We start from the raw sequence: 17,664 nt of genomic DNA, 5'->3' as shown, positions 1-17,664 counted from the left end.
TTTTGACTAGTCAAATAGGTGAAGCCTATGAGGGTCCTAAAATGGGGATTTAAGTTAGTTCTAGTTGGGTTTTAACTAGAACTAATCAAACTAAAAACTAACGGGAAAAAAAGAAAAATATTACAAGGGATTACATGCGCTACCTATGAGATACATGAGCTGCCTATGAGATTACATATTTTAACACTTTCTCCCTGTCTTTCTTTCGAGAAACCAAAAAAAAAAGTTGGGTTGGGTTAGGGTTGGACATGACTTGACCCGAACCAGCACGAACCCGTGTTGCGTCCGGTACCAGCACTCGTGTTGACACGGGTACGACTGCGAAACAGCCGTGTCTATGTGACAGTTTAGTTCATGCTTTTATATCATTCTTTTAAAGAGGCCCTTTATTGTGATCTCCATGCTTCAATATCATAGGCATAAGATGCATGGTGTGTTATGGACATGGTGTTTGCTTCTTAGACCATCGTTGGAAAACCTCGGGAACGAAATCTTTTGGGGTTGGCTCGTGATTTGGGCCAGTCAACTAGGTCACGACTGTCTTTTGTTAGATTTTGATTTTGGGTAAAAGTAGTGAATTTAGTTATCATGTAAATTAGCAAGAAAACTGTAGAATAATATGATTACTGAAAAAGTAGGGTTCATTATAATTTGGGTTTGGACATTATACCAGACCCGAGCCCATGTTGTGTATAGTATATATTGTATTCTGGGTCTGGATATTATACCAGACCTGGACCCACATTGTATAGCAAAACAATAAATACCTGTTTTAGGTCACAATTTCATTATTGAAATCGTGACAGCCGCAACCCTCATTCTCTTTTGCTTTCTCTTTCCCACAAGACAGGTTCTAGGGAAGATTCTCACATGGTATCAAAGTCGAGATCCACTTAGGGTTTGAAGGGGCTTCCAAAAAAAGGTATGACTAGAACCAGAGGTTTTAGGTTTCGATTCTTTATCTCTCGTGTTTTTCACTTCGTTTCTTCAACCAAAAAAAAAGGTACGACCAGAACCTAGGGATTCTTTATTCTCTCGTTCCCTTTGTTTCTTTTCTGGTGGATTCACATCTCACGTGAAGTCTAATATCATCACATCTAACGTGAATCTCTTAAATATCCAAAAAAAAATTCACGTGACTCTCCTGTTTCACGTGAATCCCTAAAGTCGACCCCTCTTGGTCTGATCGTCTGGTATTGGAAACCACCTCAAATATTTTTCAATATTTGACTCTTCTTCTTCGCCTGGTATATCCAGATCTGATCGTGCCTTTGCACTAGATCTGGATCACTTCCCTTCTACGCATTTTCCTTCTTCGTCTGGAGAATTTTTCTTTTCGTTGTTTTGATTTTTTTTTTTTTTGACAGTAGTTTTCAATCTGATTCTATTTCTATCTAGCGTCTCCATCTTCAGTCTGTTTCTTCTCGCTGTCACAACTGACATTCACATCGCAGTTGTCTGCCCACATCGTATTCATCTAGGTTTTGTCTAAAATAACACAGTCAGTTTAAAATTTTGTTCAACGTGTGAAACATTCTTATTGCATCAATCTCAAACTTAAAAAAAAAGGAAAGAGAGGAAGGGAAAATTCATACCTGATTCCCCTTTGAATCTGACAGTCTCTGATCGACTGTTTCTTGAAGGTTGCTCAACCGCAAAAAAAAAGGCGACCAACACACTTCTCGGCCAATAGATTGAGCACTTCATTTTTTTTCTCTCCATTTCTTTCTTGGATTCTCATTCTTCTCAATCGAGTCTTCCCTCGAGTTTTCTCAATAAGCTTGTTTCCGAAAAGTTAACCACCTCAAACTTCTTGATTTGGAAGAGACAAATCATTCCTTTTATAAGGAGCCAAGGTCTTTTAGGTCACCTGGATGGAACCACTCCAGTGTCACTAGAATTTGTTACGAGAGAAGAGAAAAATGATAAAGGGGCAAGTTCAATTGTGTATGTCAAAAATACAGAATATGTCAAATGGGAAAGGAAAGACCAATCAGTAGTTGCATACATCACATCTACCTTGTCTCAAGAGGTTCTTGTTGCAATTCCTGACAATTGTACAACCCTGCAACTCTGGGAAAGATTGGTTCAGACGTATTCACAAGTCTCACAGGCGAGGATGGTTTTCCTCAAGAGGGAATTTCAGCTGCTGAGAAAAGACTCCATGACCACAATGGAATATCTAAACAAGATGAAGACTATCACAAATCAACTTGCAGTTATAGGATGTGCAGTGAGTGACAATGATATGGTGCAACAAACTCTGAGTGGATTGGGATCCGATTATAATATGATCGTCACTTCACTACTGTGCCTGCCTGCTCTTCCTACTTTTGATGAGTTGTCAGCTAAATTAATTCAGTATGAAATGACTCTGAAGGGATTTTATGAAGAAATCCATGTTCATGCAAATTCTCAAGAAGTTTTTGCCATTGGCGTGACTTATGGTCGAGGATGGGGGCAAGGGGGACAAGGGCGAAATGGACACGGAAGACGTGGATTGCTTCCTACTCCAAATATGTTGACCCATGCTCAGGGACAAAAATCTATCCCCACTTGCTTTCTTTGTAACAAAATGGGGCATATCAAGGCAAATTGTTGGCACAATCCTGAAAATAAAGGAAAGACTCTACAATCAGAACCAAAAAGAAAATCCAACAATATCAGAGACAGTGGGGAGCTTAGAGATCTGTTGATATCCGCCTTGTCAGAATTGAATTTAAAGCAGAATGATCAAGGAACTTGGTTCGTTGACTCAGGGGCAGCAACTCACGTGACTAGCGATGCAGATAAACTTTCTAAACCTATTCCTTATTTTGGCAAAAGTAAGATTGTCATTGGAGATGGATCCTACCGTTCTATTTCTCATGTTGGAAAATCTGCCTTTCCCATGTCACATTCTACTCTTGAACTTTCTGATGTCCTTCATGCTCCAAATATAAGAAAAATATTCTCTGTTTCTAAACTTGTTGATGATAATCATGCTTCAGTCGAATTCACTCCCTTCTCTATGCAGGTCAATGACCTTCGCACGAGGGAAACATTCGCTGAAGGAAAGAGACAAGGCAATATGTATGTCTTTTAAGAAGCTCCATGTCACCCCGTCCGCCCTACTCATCTGGATTCAAAGCCTTCATTAGAGTCGTGTTATTTCTCTTCAGCAAATATTTTTAGTATTTCTGAATGTAATAAGCTTTACCTATGACACAGTCGGTTAGGACATTGTGGGAGTCATTTTATTGAGAAACTTGTTTCTAATAATCTCATTCCAAAGGAAAGTCTCAATGTGGATGAGAAAAGTCAGAAGTGTTCCAGTTGTCTTTTATGCAAAAGTCATGTATTGCCTTTTCATTCTGTTAATAAGAGAACTTCAAAGCCTTTTGAGATAATATGTTCTGATGTATGGGGACCTGCCCCAGTTGTCTCTGGATCTGGAAGCAGATACTTCTTAATTTTTGTTGATAGCTACTCTCGATACACCTGGATATATTTCATAAAAAATAAGTCGGAAGTTTTCCTTTTGTTTCAAAACTTCTTTTCCTTAGTAAAAAATCAATTTTTTGAGTCCATCCAATTCTTCCAATGTGATGGAGGTGGGGAGTTCTCATCTAGTGAGTTTATTTCTTTTCTTCAAAATAATGGGATAGGAAGAAAGGTGTCCTGTCTACACACACCTCAACAAAATGGGATTGTTGAGCGAAAACACAGGCATATCATCGAAAGTGTCATGAGTATGCTCCATGACAGTAATCTTCTCATTAATCTGTGGACAGGAGCTTTTCATTCTGTCGTACATGTGATAAATAGATTGCCTATGGTTGTTTTGGAAAATAAGTCTCTTTATTACAGTCTTTTTGGGGTTCATCCTAGTTATCATGATTTACGTGCCTTCGGATGTGTTTGTTATGTGCACATTGATCGGTCCCTGAGAAACAAGTTTCAGTGCAAGGCTTAAAAGTGTAGATTTGTGGGATATGCAGATGACTACAAAGGATATAGGTGTTATGATCCTGGCAATAGACGTATCAGAATCTCAAGAAATGTTGTCTTTGATGAACAAAATTTTGATCACCAAGCTGGCACAATGGATATGTCCCCTACCACAACCGAAGTTTATTATCCTTGGATGAATTCAGAACTTTTTGCTAGTTCCAATGCAGTCTGTTCTCCAGATTGTGTGTAGCAGGATGAAGAAATATTCAAGACTATTGGCACATCGGGAGCACAGAATGGGGAAGAAGTACCATCATCGGTACTGGGCAGATACAAGGGCATGTCATATACTAGACAGAGAACGACATCATCAGGCTTTTTAAATTGCGCCCCAACAGCTGTGCCTACTTCATCTTATACTCTCGAGGTCAGAAGATCCAATCACATGCAACATCCTATTGATAAGTGGGTCAACTATAACAACTTCTCCTTGGATTTTCAGCTTTTTTTAACTGCCCTCAATAAGGAAGATGAACCTATCATGTACTATCAGGCAGCCACTTCTACCAAATGGGTAGAAGCTATGAATGATGAGATGCAAGCCTTACATGAATGTGAAACTTGGGAAATTGTCCCCAGACCACCTGACAAAAATGTTGTCGGATGCAAATGGGTCTACAAAATAAAGTATAAACCAGATGGAACCATTGAACGATACAAGTCAAGACTGGTGGCAAAAGGGTTCACCCAAGAAGCAGGGCAAGACTATGATGAGACCTTCAGCCCAGTGGTGAGAATGAGAACGATTCGAATCATTCTTTCCTTGGCTGTTGAACGTGGATGGAAGCTAAGTCAACTTGATGTAAAAAATGCATTCTTGCATGGGGATTTGAAGGAGGAAGTCTACATGGAACAATCCCCTGGATATCCCTAACAAAATTGTAAAACACATGTGTGCATGCTAAAAAGAGCTATCTATGGCCTAAAACAAGCATCTCGTTCTTGGTTTGACAACTTTTCACTTGAGATTCAAAAACATGGATTTTCATGCTCTCTACTGGATCACTCATTATTCATTTTTAGAAGTCAGAATGTGACTACCCTATTATTAATTTATGTTGATGATATTGTCATCACAGGAAACTCTGAAGATCATATCCAAGAAGTGAAAAACCTATTGGGTCAGAGGTTCAAAATGAAAGATCTTGGTGCCTTGCGCTATTTTCTTGGTGTAGAAGTCGATAGCCAGACTCATGGCTTGACTCTCACTCAGCACAAGTATACAATAGATGTTCTCAGTAAGGCAGGTATGAAAGACTGCAAGCCTCTAGGAACTCCAAGTGTGCTCCACCAAAAACTAAGTCCTCATGATGGAGACCTGTGTGAGGATCCCACCAGGTACCGCAGTCTAATAGGGATGTTACAATATCTCACATTCACTCAACCTGATATTATTTATTCAGTCAATCAAGTGTCTCAATTTATGCATGCGCCACGTACTGGCCATATGGAGTCAGTTAAGAGGATACTCAGATAACTGAAAGGGACCATTGGAGATGGGTTGATATATTCTCCACAGTCATCTGACAAGGATGTGCATGAACTTATTGTATATTGTGATGCAGACTGGGCAAGGAATCCTGATGAACGAAGCTCTACATCAGGATATTGTGTTTTTATTGGAAGAAACTTAGTCTCTTGGAGTAGTAGAAAACAAAAGGTTGTCGCTAGATCAAGCACTGAGGCTGAGTATAGATCAGTTACCAGTCGAGGAAGCGAGAGCGGGAAGCGATACGGGAAGCGAGGCACTTTCAAAAATTTAGGAAGCGGGGAAGCGTGGGACCACTTAGAAGAAAATTTCAAACCGTCTCGGAAGCGACCTAGGAAGCGAACCAGAAGCGAGGGGGAAGCGAAAAAATGGAAAAAATGGGGAAGCGTGGGGGAAGCGCGCTTCCCATAAAAGGGAAGCGCGCTTCCCAAAAAAGGGGGATGCTTCCCCTCACGCTTTGGAAGCACGACGTTTCACGCTTCTGAAGCGCGCTTCCCCTTTTACCTAGGCGCTTCCAGTAACTCTGGTATAGATCCATGGCTACTGCTACTGCCGAAGTCACATGGGTCAGGCATTTACTAACTAAAGTGGGAGAAACGATCTCTCGTTCTACATTGTTGTGTGACAATCAAAGTGCTCTCAACATGTCATTCAATCCAGTACATCAGAGTCGTGCTAAGCATATTGAGATCGATCAACATTTTGTAAGACAAAAAGTTGAAGAAAAAGCGATCGAGCCTGAATTTGTTAATACTGAAAACAAGTTTGGATGCTTAAAGGCAAGTTGTTCATGGTTTAAGACCATGATCAACTTGAGGGGAGGTGAAAAAGTAGGGTTCATTATGATTTGGATCTGGACATTATACCAGACCCGAGCCCATGTTGTGTATAGTATATATTGTATTCTGGGTTTGGATATTATACCAGACCCAGACCCACATTGTATAGCAAAACAATAAATACATGTTTTAGGTCAAGATTTCATTATTGAAATCGTGACAACCGCAACCCTCATTCTCTTTTGCTTTCTCTTTCTCACAAGACAGGTTCTAGGGAAGATTCTCACAATTACTTGTAGCCCACAAGGGCTTTGCTCATCTGGTAGGGGCGACTTGTGAATGTCACCAAGTTGACGGGATATCACAAGTTTGAAACCCACATGCATCCCTTGCTGCAAGGTCGAAGCTAGGTGTACTCCCTGGTGGTGAGGGGTGGGGAGGGGTGGGGAGGGGAGAGACCTCAAGGGTTTTACCAACCGGAAGCCAGCGGTTTCCAAAAAAAAAACATGGTTACTTGTAAATCAAGAAATAAGTGAAATAACTTTGTCAAGCTACATTTACTCATTGAGTAAAAAGAAATTGAACAACTTAGCTAGCATGTAACCGTATATTATATGGCATACATCATAACCAACTCTCAAGGGCAATGATCAAAACAAAAGATCAAGAAAAACAAGCGTTAAACTTCAAGATCTTTACAAATTCTAAACTCCAAAGTGAATAAATTCAGCATTTATCAAAAGAGCTAGAGTAGCGTATTTGTATGCTACCCTAAGTACTGTAACGAGATATTGCGGAAATATAAAGAGTGCTTACAAGCACTTACAACAATGAAAAGAGAGACAATATCACAAGTCCACTAAGGGACAATACAAGCACAAGCCTTTAAGAAGGCAACAATGTAAAAAGCCTCTTATTGAAAAGAGCGAGAGCTCTCAAGAATGAAAATATACAAGGGGTTCACCCCTATTTATACAAGAGGGAGAGGAGAGAAAGGAAGGCCAAAGGCCTCAAAAGGAGAGCCCAAAAGGGGGCTCCCATGGAGTCGTTGGGAGCCCCCAACGGTCACATTTGTGACCGTTGGGGGCTCCAACGACTCAATGGTTGGAGCCCCTTTTGGTCTCTAAAAATTACAAAAAAGAAATATAAAAAAGAAAAAAGAAAAATACATTTTAGCAAAACTTGAAAATAGCAACGATGAGCCAAAAAGTTGGTTTTGAACTTGGAACACCTATAACAAAGGCAGCCAAGTCCTCCACTTTAACACAATGTTGGGGACTGCAAAAGCCTTCCAAAAAATTTAATTAACCTTCACCTAGCCTTGGACAACAACAAAAGAAAGATGCAAAGAGTAGGCAAATGTGCACATTAATACATCAATATGGGAAGGGAACTTTTTAGTCTCATATCGCTCATGGAGGAAAATGATGGGGTGAATTTCCTCTATAAAAGGAGGAGAAGGCAACCTTTTCTGTCACCTTCAGCTACAATGTTTGCTGGCTTACTATGCGAACAGACAGTCATGATAAGTGGCGGAAGATTTGAATTTTGGGTTGAAATTTTAAATTTGAACACCCAAATTCAAACCAAAAGAAATTTTTTAGGACAGATGTGGTCAGATTCATTTTGGCCATGTCAGATGTAGTGTTGACCGTGTCCTATGTGAATTGTGAAGTGTCTCATGTCCGAATTCATGTCGCATTGTATCAACACGCGATTTGCCCCTTAAGTGGTGTGTCCCTGTGACAAAGGAAATAAGGTAAATATAGATTAGAGAATAAAAAAAATAAAAAAAACAAGACAAGTCATTATGTAACAATGAAACAAAATAGTTATAGTGTTATATTGTTATGTACTTTGGAGAAGTGTACAAGATTATAGAATTAATAACCTAATATATACTTTTCATGAAGAAATTAAAAATTAGAGAAGCTAATCCTTATTTAATTTTTGCCATGTAAAAAACTGCATATATCCTATTCTGACCTAGTATTGTTGGCTTACCCATATCAAGCGTAAGAACAAAGTCTTTCTTTGCATTACCTAAAACGGACCCATCTGTGTACAGTTTCAATAAAATATATAATCCCTGGGTACTTAGAAGTGACTTGATCCATAATGCCAAGCTAGAAAATGAAGATAAGAGTTCTTACATAAATACTTTCATGAATAAGTAGTGTTTAAGCAAATTTCTGTTGGGAAATTGTATTTCATTTTTTGTTGAGTATCAAGGTTTTTTAAAATCTATAACCATATACTCTGATATCAGCAAGACACTATCACCATTTATTTAATGATTAAATACATTGATATTTTATATTTTTTAAATCAATACATTATATCTCCATTTATTCAGTGATCAACTTTTGATACATTAGTCTTGTATCTTTTCCAGTCAGTTTGTTAGGTTGTGAAGCCATAACAGAAAATAGTAAATTTGGTATTGGTTGTTTTTTCTGTTCCACATGAAACGAGTTGTATTTCTATTTTATGTGTTTCAAGTGCATTTCTGATATTATAATGACATGATTCTTAAGCATTTGGTACTCCTGTATATGGTTTCTGAAATGAGTCTCCAATACCTGGTATTCATGTGCCATACATATGGTATATTGGTATTCTTAGCACAGGGATTTCTCATGTTTGAATAACACTAGATTCTGTCATCCACCTTGCCTAGTGAAAGAGAAAGGAATTGAAATTCTGTTGAGGCTACTGTCAAAATGTAACTTTGATTACATTTTGACAGTTTCTTTTGTTGGTATGGACGTTCAAAAATTTGAATGTCCTACTAGTCAAAAACTTTTGAAGTCTATTAGGTCCTATTCTGTATGCAATTAATCTGTTGGTCTCTCTCTCTCTCTCTCTCTCTGTGTGTGTGTGTGTGTGTGTGTGTGTGTGTGCACACGCATTCTTCAAATGTTAGGTGTCTTCCCTCTGGCTATATATGCTTGTATGGTCTTACTGTATTTCTCTTTTGTTTTCTACGTATTTGTGGTAGCATGATGCCCTTTCTTTTATAGGAAAGGGGGGAGCATATTCCTCCAGAAGATTCACTAGATGTGGCACGAAAGGTGAAAGAAACATACTGCTACACTTGTTCAGATATTGTCAAGGTATTTACTTGCTTTTTTTAAGCATTCATGTTTGAGATCTTTTTTTAAGCTGAGAAACAATGGTTTGGTCTCCTATGTAGAAAAGCTGTAATTTGTTTATGCTATTGGCATGTTTCCTTGTATTTTCGTGAGAAAAATGCATAACCCTCCTTTATATCTTACCTCCTGCCAGACATTTCCTGCCAGTTTCTAACCTATTTGTAACACTGGTAGAATTCACAAGTGCAAGCAAATAATACAGAAAATCTTAGATTCTGAATGTAGCTTGCAAGTGCAAATGGTCAGCCTGCAGTGGAAGATTGATCTTTTGGCATGTAGTGAAGTGGTTGTTAATTTGCTAAAGAGAACGGCATCCTAGATGTGGGTTTTTTTACCATACATAGACTATATGCATGTACATTCGGCTGTTTATACTAAATAATTAGAATAAGAACCTTTTCTCTTTTGGATAATTTTAATTAATTACTTAAAGCAAAATCACCTACTACATTTCATAACTTTCTTAGCCATATCTATTAAACATTTTGACTTCTAACCAAATCTGGTGCTCTATATCAATCACTTTGTGTTCACATGAGATAGTTGCAAAGGGTATGGTTGCATTATCATAACCGATAAGTCTCACGTTAGGAATGCATGTAACGCCCCAAAATCCCGGACTTGTAGCTTTGAGAAAAAATTTGAAAAGCCTTGTAATCCTTCATTTTTTAGAGTTTTAAAATAGCAGTTCAACGAAAAATGGTATTTGAAATAACAAGCCGACAGACCTTGGGCACATTATGGCGAACTTTCCTTTACGCAACAGATTTGCATCTCCGTACAAACATTGAAACCATATAAATTCAAAAAATGGGTTTTTTGATAATTTAGAGTTTATACAAAAGCAGAATTTTCTGAGAAAACCCTTATACAAAATTTACAAAAGGGACATGTTTCAAGAATAAAATGCCAAAAAAATAGTGGGATCTTGATGTCATCTTATTATCACGTCATCGCCTGTCGTTCCGACCTAATCATCACTTGTACCCATGAAACGGGTCAGATTGATGAAAATCTGGTAGGTGCATAGATATAACAATTTAAAACAAAACTAACACATATGTTGTTCCATTCGTGATATGCAATTTAACAGAAGTAAAATGAACATGATAACTTTGTTTCAATATTAACTGTACGCACAGGAGAAACGTAGAAACAACTGAGATCGCCCAATGGTTTGTTATTCTCTGTATTTTGATACCCCAGACAGCTAGCTGAGTCCGTTGTAAAGGGAACGGCCAGTGACAAAGAAAGAATTCCCCAGAGGCATTCGTGGCAAGGGAGGGATGTATCCAACTTCTGCAGAAGTCCACGGGGTCTATCACCTAAGATAATATTTGATAGCCCCGTTCCCTAACTTCGATGACTGGAGACACCGAGTCAATTGTTACTCGAGGAGTATAGTTGTTAACAACCTGTCCATCGGAGTTTTTGTACCATACTATCCTCTCCCTTGACGGAACCAAAGAGGCGAATGAGTATGTCAGGTTCCATTTTAACTAACGACCCATTCTACATGTTCTGGTCTTTCAAACTAACTCGAACATCTTGCCTGTGAAGGCGATTATCACCATTTATGTGATTTTCATGTAATCATTGTGCATTTGCACGCTATGAGGTTATCATAAACTTCTCATCTAATCATTGTAGTACTAATATGCCATGCATGTTTGATAGTACCGCTATGATGAAAGGGGTATCAGTTTCTCAGAAAGAAACCCCAATTTTTTTAAAAAAAATCTCAACGTCCCGTGCTTTATTTCGGGGATATACGAATCATTTTTAGATATCAAAACAAAAGACCGTACGTACCTCTTAAGACTACGCAGGGTTGAGAGAAAGACTTGGTTGCGAATAAGTAATCGCCAGATATTCGTTTTCGCTTTTCGAAACAACGAATATTACAAACATTGAAATCTTGCATGAAATTCTCTTTTTCTTTAAAGACTTGTCGAGCATGCGCAAATCTGCATCTTTAAAAACAAGCGTAATGCAAGGTAGGCAGAAGTATGCAAAACTGCGTATCTTACAAAGTTATATATATATATAATACATATATATCAAAACATAAGCATGTGCACATTACAGCGCAACGGCAATATAAACGAAATAAAAAAAGACTCGATGTGTGAAACCACACATTGAGCTAAATAAATTGTGTAAGCGATGCACGATATACACAACCGTACATTGGCTAAATAAATTGCGTAAGCAGTGCACGATGTACGGAACCGTACATTGGCCAAATAAATTGCGTAAGCAGTAGCCTGTGCATATAACAACCTAACGATAAGTAAATGACATAAAGCAAGACTCGATGTGCGAAACCACACATCGAGCTAAATAAGTTCTGTAAGCGATGCATGGTGTACGAAATTGTACATCGGCTAAATAAATAGTATAAGCGGTATCCTGTGCACGTAACAACGTGGTGGCAAAGTAAATGACATAAATTTAAATAGACAAGAATACGCAAAACTACGTTCTTGAGTTAAAAGCATATATATATATATATGTGTTAGAAGTGTTCTGCCATTGTTCTTGTATGCAACTTTTCCCTACCTCGGAGATGGTCGGATTTGCTGATGATTCTGAGCGTAGGTTATCAAGGGCTTGTGCTTTGGTGCACGTGTCGCGTCCGTTGGGCCAATGGGGTGCGCTAAAAGGTATTTTTATTGTGCTGTGAAAGAATAATAAAACAAGTTTTAATTTAATAGAATACGGGATGCTCGTATCGTAGGGGACGAACCTGAACCCAGTTCGAGCAAACCGGACTGAGCCGAGCTTGGTACAAGAGGCGCGATAGGGGTTGGCCCTGTCGGGGCTCAGCTCGGATAAGCGGGGTGCGACAGGGGCTGGCCCTGTTGGGGCTCAGCTCGACTGAGCGGGGTGCGACAGGGGTTGGCCCTATCAGGGCTCGCTTGGCTGAGCGGGGAGGGGGGTGTGCTCGACGGTCAGGCTGAGCCTGGCCTGACCCCTAACCTAGACGGCATCGAGCCTAAGCTCGGTCCTCCAGTTGAGAGAACCGGACTAGGCTCGGTTCAAACCGAGCCCAGTTCGCTGTCATGCCTCAGCCTGTTGCAGCTGAAGGGGGAAGGAGAGAGGGCTGGTGGGCCGTCCCACCTGCCTACAGTAAAAGGAGTTGGGAGAGAGCAGGAGGGCCGACACCCTCCTACTGCTGTCAAAAGATAGATGAGAGAGAGCGCCCTCCTGTCGTTCCTTAACAGGGAGGTGAGCGAGAAGGCAGGGGGGCGGAAGACAAGAGGGCAGGAGGGGGCTATGCCCCTGCCTGCTAATAGAGGAAAGGAGGGGGTGTCGCCCCTGCCTACCAATAGAGAAGAGGGGGCAGGAGGGGCGTCGCCCCTGCCTGCCAACAGAGAAATGGGAGAGAAGAGCAGGGAGGGGCGATGCCCCTCCTCAGCTGGGTTAAACAGAGAGACGGAAGAGAGGAGCAGGGAGGGGCGGCGCCCCTCCTATGTTGGTTTAACAGAGAGGCGAGAGAGAGGACCAGGGAGGGACAATGCCCCTCCTCTGCTGGGTTTAACAGAGAGGCGAGAGAGAAGGAGGAGGGCAGGAGATGGGGGGGGGGGGTGGCCCCTCCCGGCAAAAGGGCTCCGACGAACGAGAGGGGGGAACAGGAAGTTGGGAGAGAGAGAGAGAGAGATGGGAGGGGGGTTTTCCAATTTGTAAAGAGAAACCCCTCCCCCCCCCTGCGGGGGTTTAAATAGGCCACACTATCGTGGCTGGGAACCGGATCCGGGTTGGATCCAACTTGGATTCAATAATAATAATAATAATAATAATAATTTTAAAATCTCGGGTCTTACAATGCACAAGGTTTATCCCTAGCTTAATGGAAAAAGAAAAAGGAAACCGGGAATAATTACTTCCTAGAAATGTTCTACAGTGCCTTCATTAATGGTTGACTAATTATTGAGTGATCCATCGTTTTCACTTTGCGAAAAGCTCTACAGTATCTTCATTAGTAGGATGCTCTAGTGTGGAAATATTTCCTTGAATCATCTCTCATTGATCTTTAGCCAACAGTCATTGTATTTCAGCCTATGATGTACAACAGTCTTCATCATTTTTCTGGCATATACATAGGTGTCACTTTGCACATTGCATCTATATGTCTTCAAAAGCATAGGCTTCTTAACTTTGGAATCATATACCTTTCAATATAATCTATTTCTGCATGCCTCCTTTAGTCCATGTATTTGTTACTTCTGACCTGCATAAGCATTTCAGTTCTCAACATATTTATCAAACTAATGATATGTTCATTTTTGTTGCTTTTACATGATAATTCACATTATGTGTGTATATGAGGACCCAAAGATAGCTCCAATTGTTTTCTCTTAGTTAAGGGCCAGAAACCCAGCATCCAATCTCTATGGCTTTTTACATCATGAGTTTTGCTAAGCATTTTTATTCATATTGTCTGCAACTTTACGTCAACTTATGAATTACATTTGATTGTCTATTTTTTTAGACATGGTCATTGTCAATGTTTAGCTTTTGTTCACAACTTCAGGAGTTTGGCAAATATGATCGTGAGCCCTCTAAGTATATTAAACGGTGGACTGGAGTTAAACCAAAAACAGGCGCACCATATTCATGTGATATTGGCTATGAGCGCTTTCTGGGTCCTGAGGTATGACAATCTCTACTGTGCTGTTCTTGATGTGTTTTAGTGAACTATGTTATATCTGTCCCATAGGTACAAGGTATGACACAGGTATAAAGCGTACAGTAAGAGAATTTTTAAAAGATGGGCATATATATATATATATATATATATATATATATATATATATATATATATATATATATAGGTAATTATTGGCTACCCTCGAGTGTACTGTGCCCTCTAGTAGAAACTGCCCATTTGGTCACTTTTCTTTATTTTTTTTATGAATCAAGCCCTCCAGATATGATCTATATGGTTTGCTTAGTCAAAAACATGTTTTAGAACTCAACCAAACTACATTTCCTTGTAAATGGATCATGCTGAATGCATTTGTGGAGCCAAATTCATCGGATAAAGCTGGCACCTATGAGATTCAGCTAGAGGGTACCAAACTTGGGAGTGTAGCCTCTATCTATCTATCTATCTATCTATCTATCTATCTATATATATATATATATATATATATATATATATATATATATATATATATATATATATATATATATATATATGAACACACATCCAAATGCATATACAGAACAATACAGTTATACTAAAACTTACAAAATCTTCTATATGAAGTTATAGACTGTTAATCATAGACTAAAGATACACCTTTTATTCCATGAATCCATTTATTAACCACAAATTCACTGGTTTATAAAATGGGTTTGTTCAGTTCTTAAAACTCATGTCAACATGGTACCCATAATTACCCAATACTAGTGCCCATGTGGATGTGATAGGGCACGGGTGCAAGGGCCTGGTAGAAGTACCCATGTTACATATGTTAACATTTAGAAAAAAAATTGATATATATATATATATATATATATATATAGAGAGAGAGAGAGAGAGAGAGAGAGAGAGTACAATGCGGTTATAAGGGCCCTGCAGAAGCATGTGTTACATAGGCTAATATCTAGGAAAAAAATGATCCACCATTTAATGTCTTGGTGTGTGTGTGGGAGGAGGGGGAGGGTTATTAAGGAAATTTCTATCTTCCTGCTCTTGGTATCTCTACCTTTGGGTCATATTTATATTTGACAGTTGGGAGAATATGCAAAAAATAAAATAAAATAAATTAAAAACGTTTCACCTCTCAAAGTTTTTTTGTATTTTAATTTCACATCATCATTGGTCAGATCTAGGATATGAGATTTAATTACTGTGTAATCATCATGCAGGTTTTCTTTCATCCTGAGATTTACAGTAGTGAATTTGCTACCCCTTTGCCTGTTGTAATTGACAAGTGTATACAGTCGTCGCCAATTGACACCAGAAGGGCCCTCTATAAGGTTGCTGTTCTTTTTTTATGTGTGGATGCTATGGCCAAGTTGATTCAATGGACTTATTTATTTGTTGGTGATTGCTTAATCTGAAAATATGGTCACAGAATATCGTATTATCTGGAGGTTCAACCATGTTCAAGGACTTTCACAGGCGGTTGCAGCGAGACATAAAGAAGATTGTGGATGCTCGCATCACTGCATCCAATGCTCGATTTGGCACAGAAGTGAAGGTGAGCATTTCTTTGCTATTAATTCTTGGTTGCGTTGTAGGTGTGAATGCACTAACCATGTGGTTTCTTGTTCCACAGTCACAGCCATTAGAAGTCAACGTAGTCAGCCATCCAATCCAGCGATTTGCAGTTTGGTTTGGAGGTTCAGTTCTTGCATCAACACCTGAATTCTACAATGTATTTTTCGTGCCTCCTGATACTACTTTTTGGTTTGTTTTGATAATTTGAACTTGGATGCATATCTAAACAGTTTATTGTTCGATAGAGTTCCCAGACCTACCTCAGCATTCAACACCCTTACACTCAACCTGGATGATATGCAATCCTTGTCACATATTTGAAATATGCCGGATCCATCTTTCATATTAGAAAATTTGTGACAAATATTAACACAATTTCTTTGTTTCAGGAAAAAAAACTAATTTCAAATTTCTGAATGTCTTGTTCCTTGAAATTGTTTAGATCACGCTCTTATCTCTCATGATTTTTGGGTTCTATGTAGTTTTTGACATAGTATGCTTTTGTGATACAATATTAACTGAAGGGTTATTTTTGTGGTCAGGCTTGCCATACAAAAGCTGAATATGAGGAATATGGTGCAAGCATCTGCCGTACAAATCCAGTGTTCAAGGGGATGTATTGATGCAAAACTGGCAGATAAAGAATGGTTGTCACATTTGGAGATGGGGCAATTTGAATGTCTGAAGATGTCTTCATGAGAGGCTTTTTTATTATGTTTATGAAAGTTGGGCCCTTGACGATTGTATCATAGCTGTTCCTGTAGGTATAAGCTTTCAGTTTGATTCAATCAACTGCATCCATATTCTTTGTCAGGCAATAAATCATGGTAGTTAGTCCCCAATGAGGTTTCACTTAGTAATCATGCTGGGAAGAAGCAGCTCATTTCATAAACTGAGCTGGATGACATTTTTATTATTCAGCTTGGTTGAGTTGGGGCATTGCTGTACAAGTTGTTCCATTAGTTGAATATATATTTGTTTTACTAGTTTGGTCTACCTAATACGAGAGAGAGAGAGAGAGAGAGAGAGAGAGAGAGAGAGAGAGAGAGAGAGAGATGATTCAGTGTTGTAGCGCTGCAAACTGTGACTGGTTTGGTTAGTTCTGTTATAGGGGCTATTTACTCGTGAGGTAAACAAATTTCAGTTGGCAAACAGTTCAGCACACCTTTCTTTCCTCTGACGATCCCGTATACTGATTGTGGCCTGTCATAGCATATTTGTAATAACAGCTAGAGAATAGATATTTTCCCCTTTCAAGAAAATGGTTAATTGTGAGGCGGCTGCATTGAATCTCTCTCTCTCTCTCTCTCTATATATATATATATATATATATATATATAGAGAGAGAGAGAGAGAGAAACTAGAATATGTAAACTAGTTTGAACTGAGATTTTCATAGGGTGTTTTGCAAATCTAACCCTGTAGATGCATAATCGGATCAAGAAATGTGATTTTGCATGCTTGAATATTTACAAAAATTCTAAGCCATTGATTTTTAAGTCTTTAAAAGATCCTTCTTGTGTGTCTTGATCAGATGATCTAGGAGTCTCTTTCTATAAAACCAAACATCTAGATTGCATTCGTACCTTGAAATTTTAGAAAAAAATATAATAAAAAACCTATGAAAATCTTTATATATATATATATATGTGTGTGTGTGTGTGTGTGTGTAACCAAAGGAAGGTGCAACATTTGTAACCAATGGTGATCGGGTGGCATTGTTTCTCTGATCAAGTTTTTTTTATATTGATCGGGTTCTACATATTGTATTTTTATCATTTATTTAGTAGCATTTTGATTATGAACTTTTGATAATTAGATGCATTCTTTAAAATGCTAAAAATTAATGTCTAACAATACTTTGTATTGTAAAATGGTGAGCCATCCATTTTTCATGTTTAAAAAAACATGTATCGATGTAAAATCTTTATGTAAAACATATTTTTTATTAATTTTATTTTAAATATCAAATATATACGCTTTAACACCGGTGGAGAGTCGTCCGATCATCAA

The 17,664-nt window shown here is 38.7% G+C and overlaps 1 protein-coding gene across 1 annotated transcript in view; it reads left to right on the top strand.

The window, feature by feature from the left end:
- Nucleotides 1-16,924, top strand: part of LOC149811714 (actin-related protein 3-like) — a 36,166-nt gene extending 19,242 nt beyond the window's left edge. Inside the window, exons 5-10 of the mRNA XM_089993896.1 lie at nucleotides 9,285-9,377; nucleotides 13,954-14,073; nucleotides 15,297-15,407; nucleotides 15,506-15,631; nucleotides 15,710-15,808; nucleotides 16,194-16,924. Of these exons, the coding sequence (XP_089850022.1) occupies nucleotides 9,285-9,377; nucleotides 13,954-14,073; nucleotides 15,297-15,407; nucleotides 15,506-15,631; nucleotides 15,710-15,808; nucleotides 16,194-16,274 (630 nt within the window). The 3' untranslated portion in view covers nucleotides 16,275-16,924. The remainder of the gene's footprint in view (nucleotides 1-9,284; nucleotides 9,378-13,953; nucleotides 14,074-15,296; nucleotides 15,408-15,505; nucleotides 15,632-15,709; nucleotides 15,809-16,193) is intronic.
- The last annotated feature ends 740 nt before the right edge of the window (nucleotides 16,925-17,664 follow it).

The sequence above is a fragment of the Nuphar pumila genome, chromosome 17 (assembly GCF_984573655.1).
Source record: "Nuphar pumila chromosome 17, dmNupPumi1.hap1.1, whole genome shotgun sequence".
In the NCBI taxonomy this organism is placed as follows: Eukaryota; Viridiplantae; Streptophyta; class Magnoliopsida; order Nymphaeales; family Nymphaeaceae; genus Nuphar; species Nuphar pumila.
Note: the sequence above shows the minus strand (reverse complement) of the source record. Positions and strands in the feature narration are given on the sequence as shown.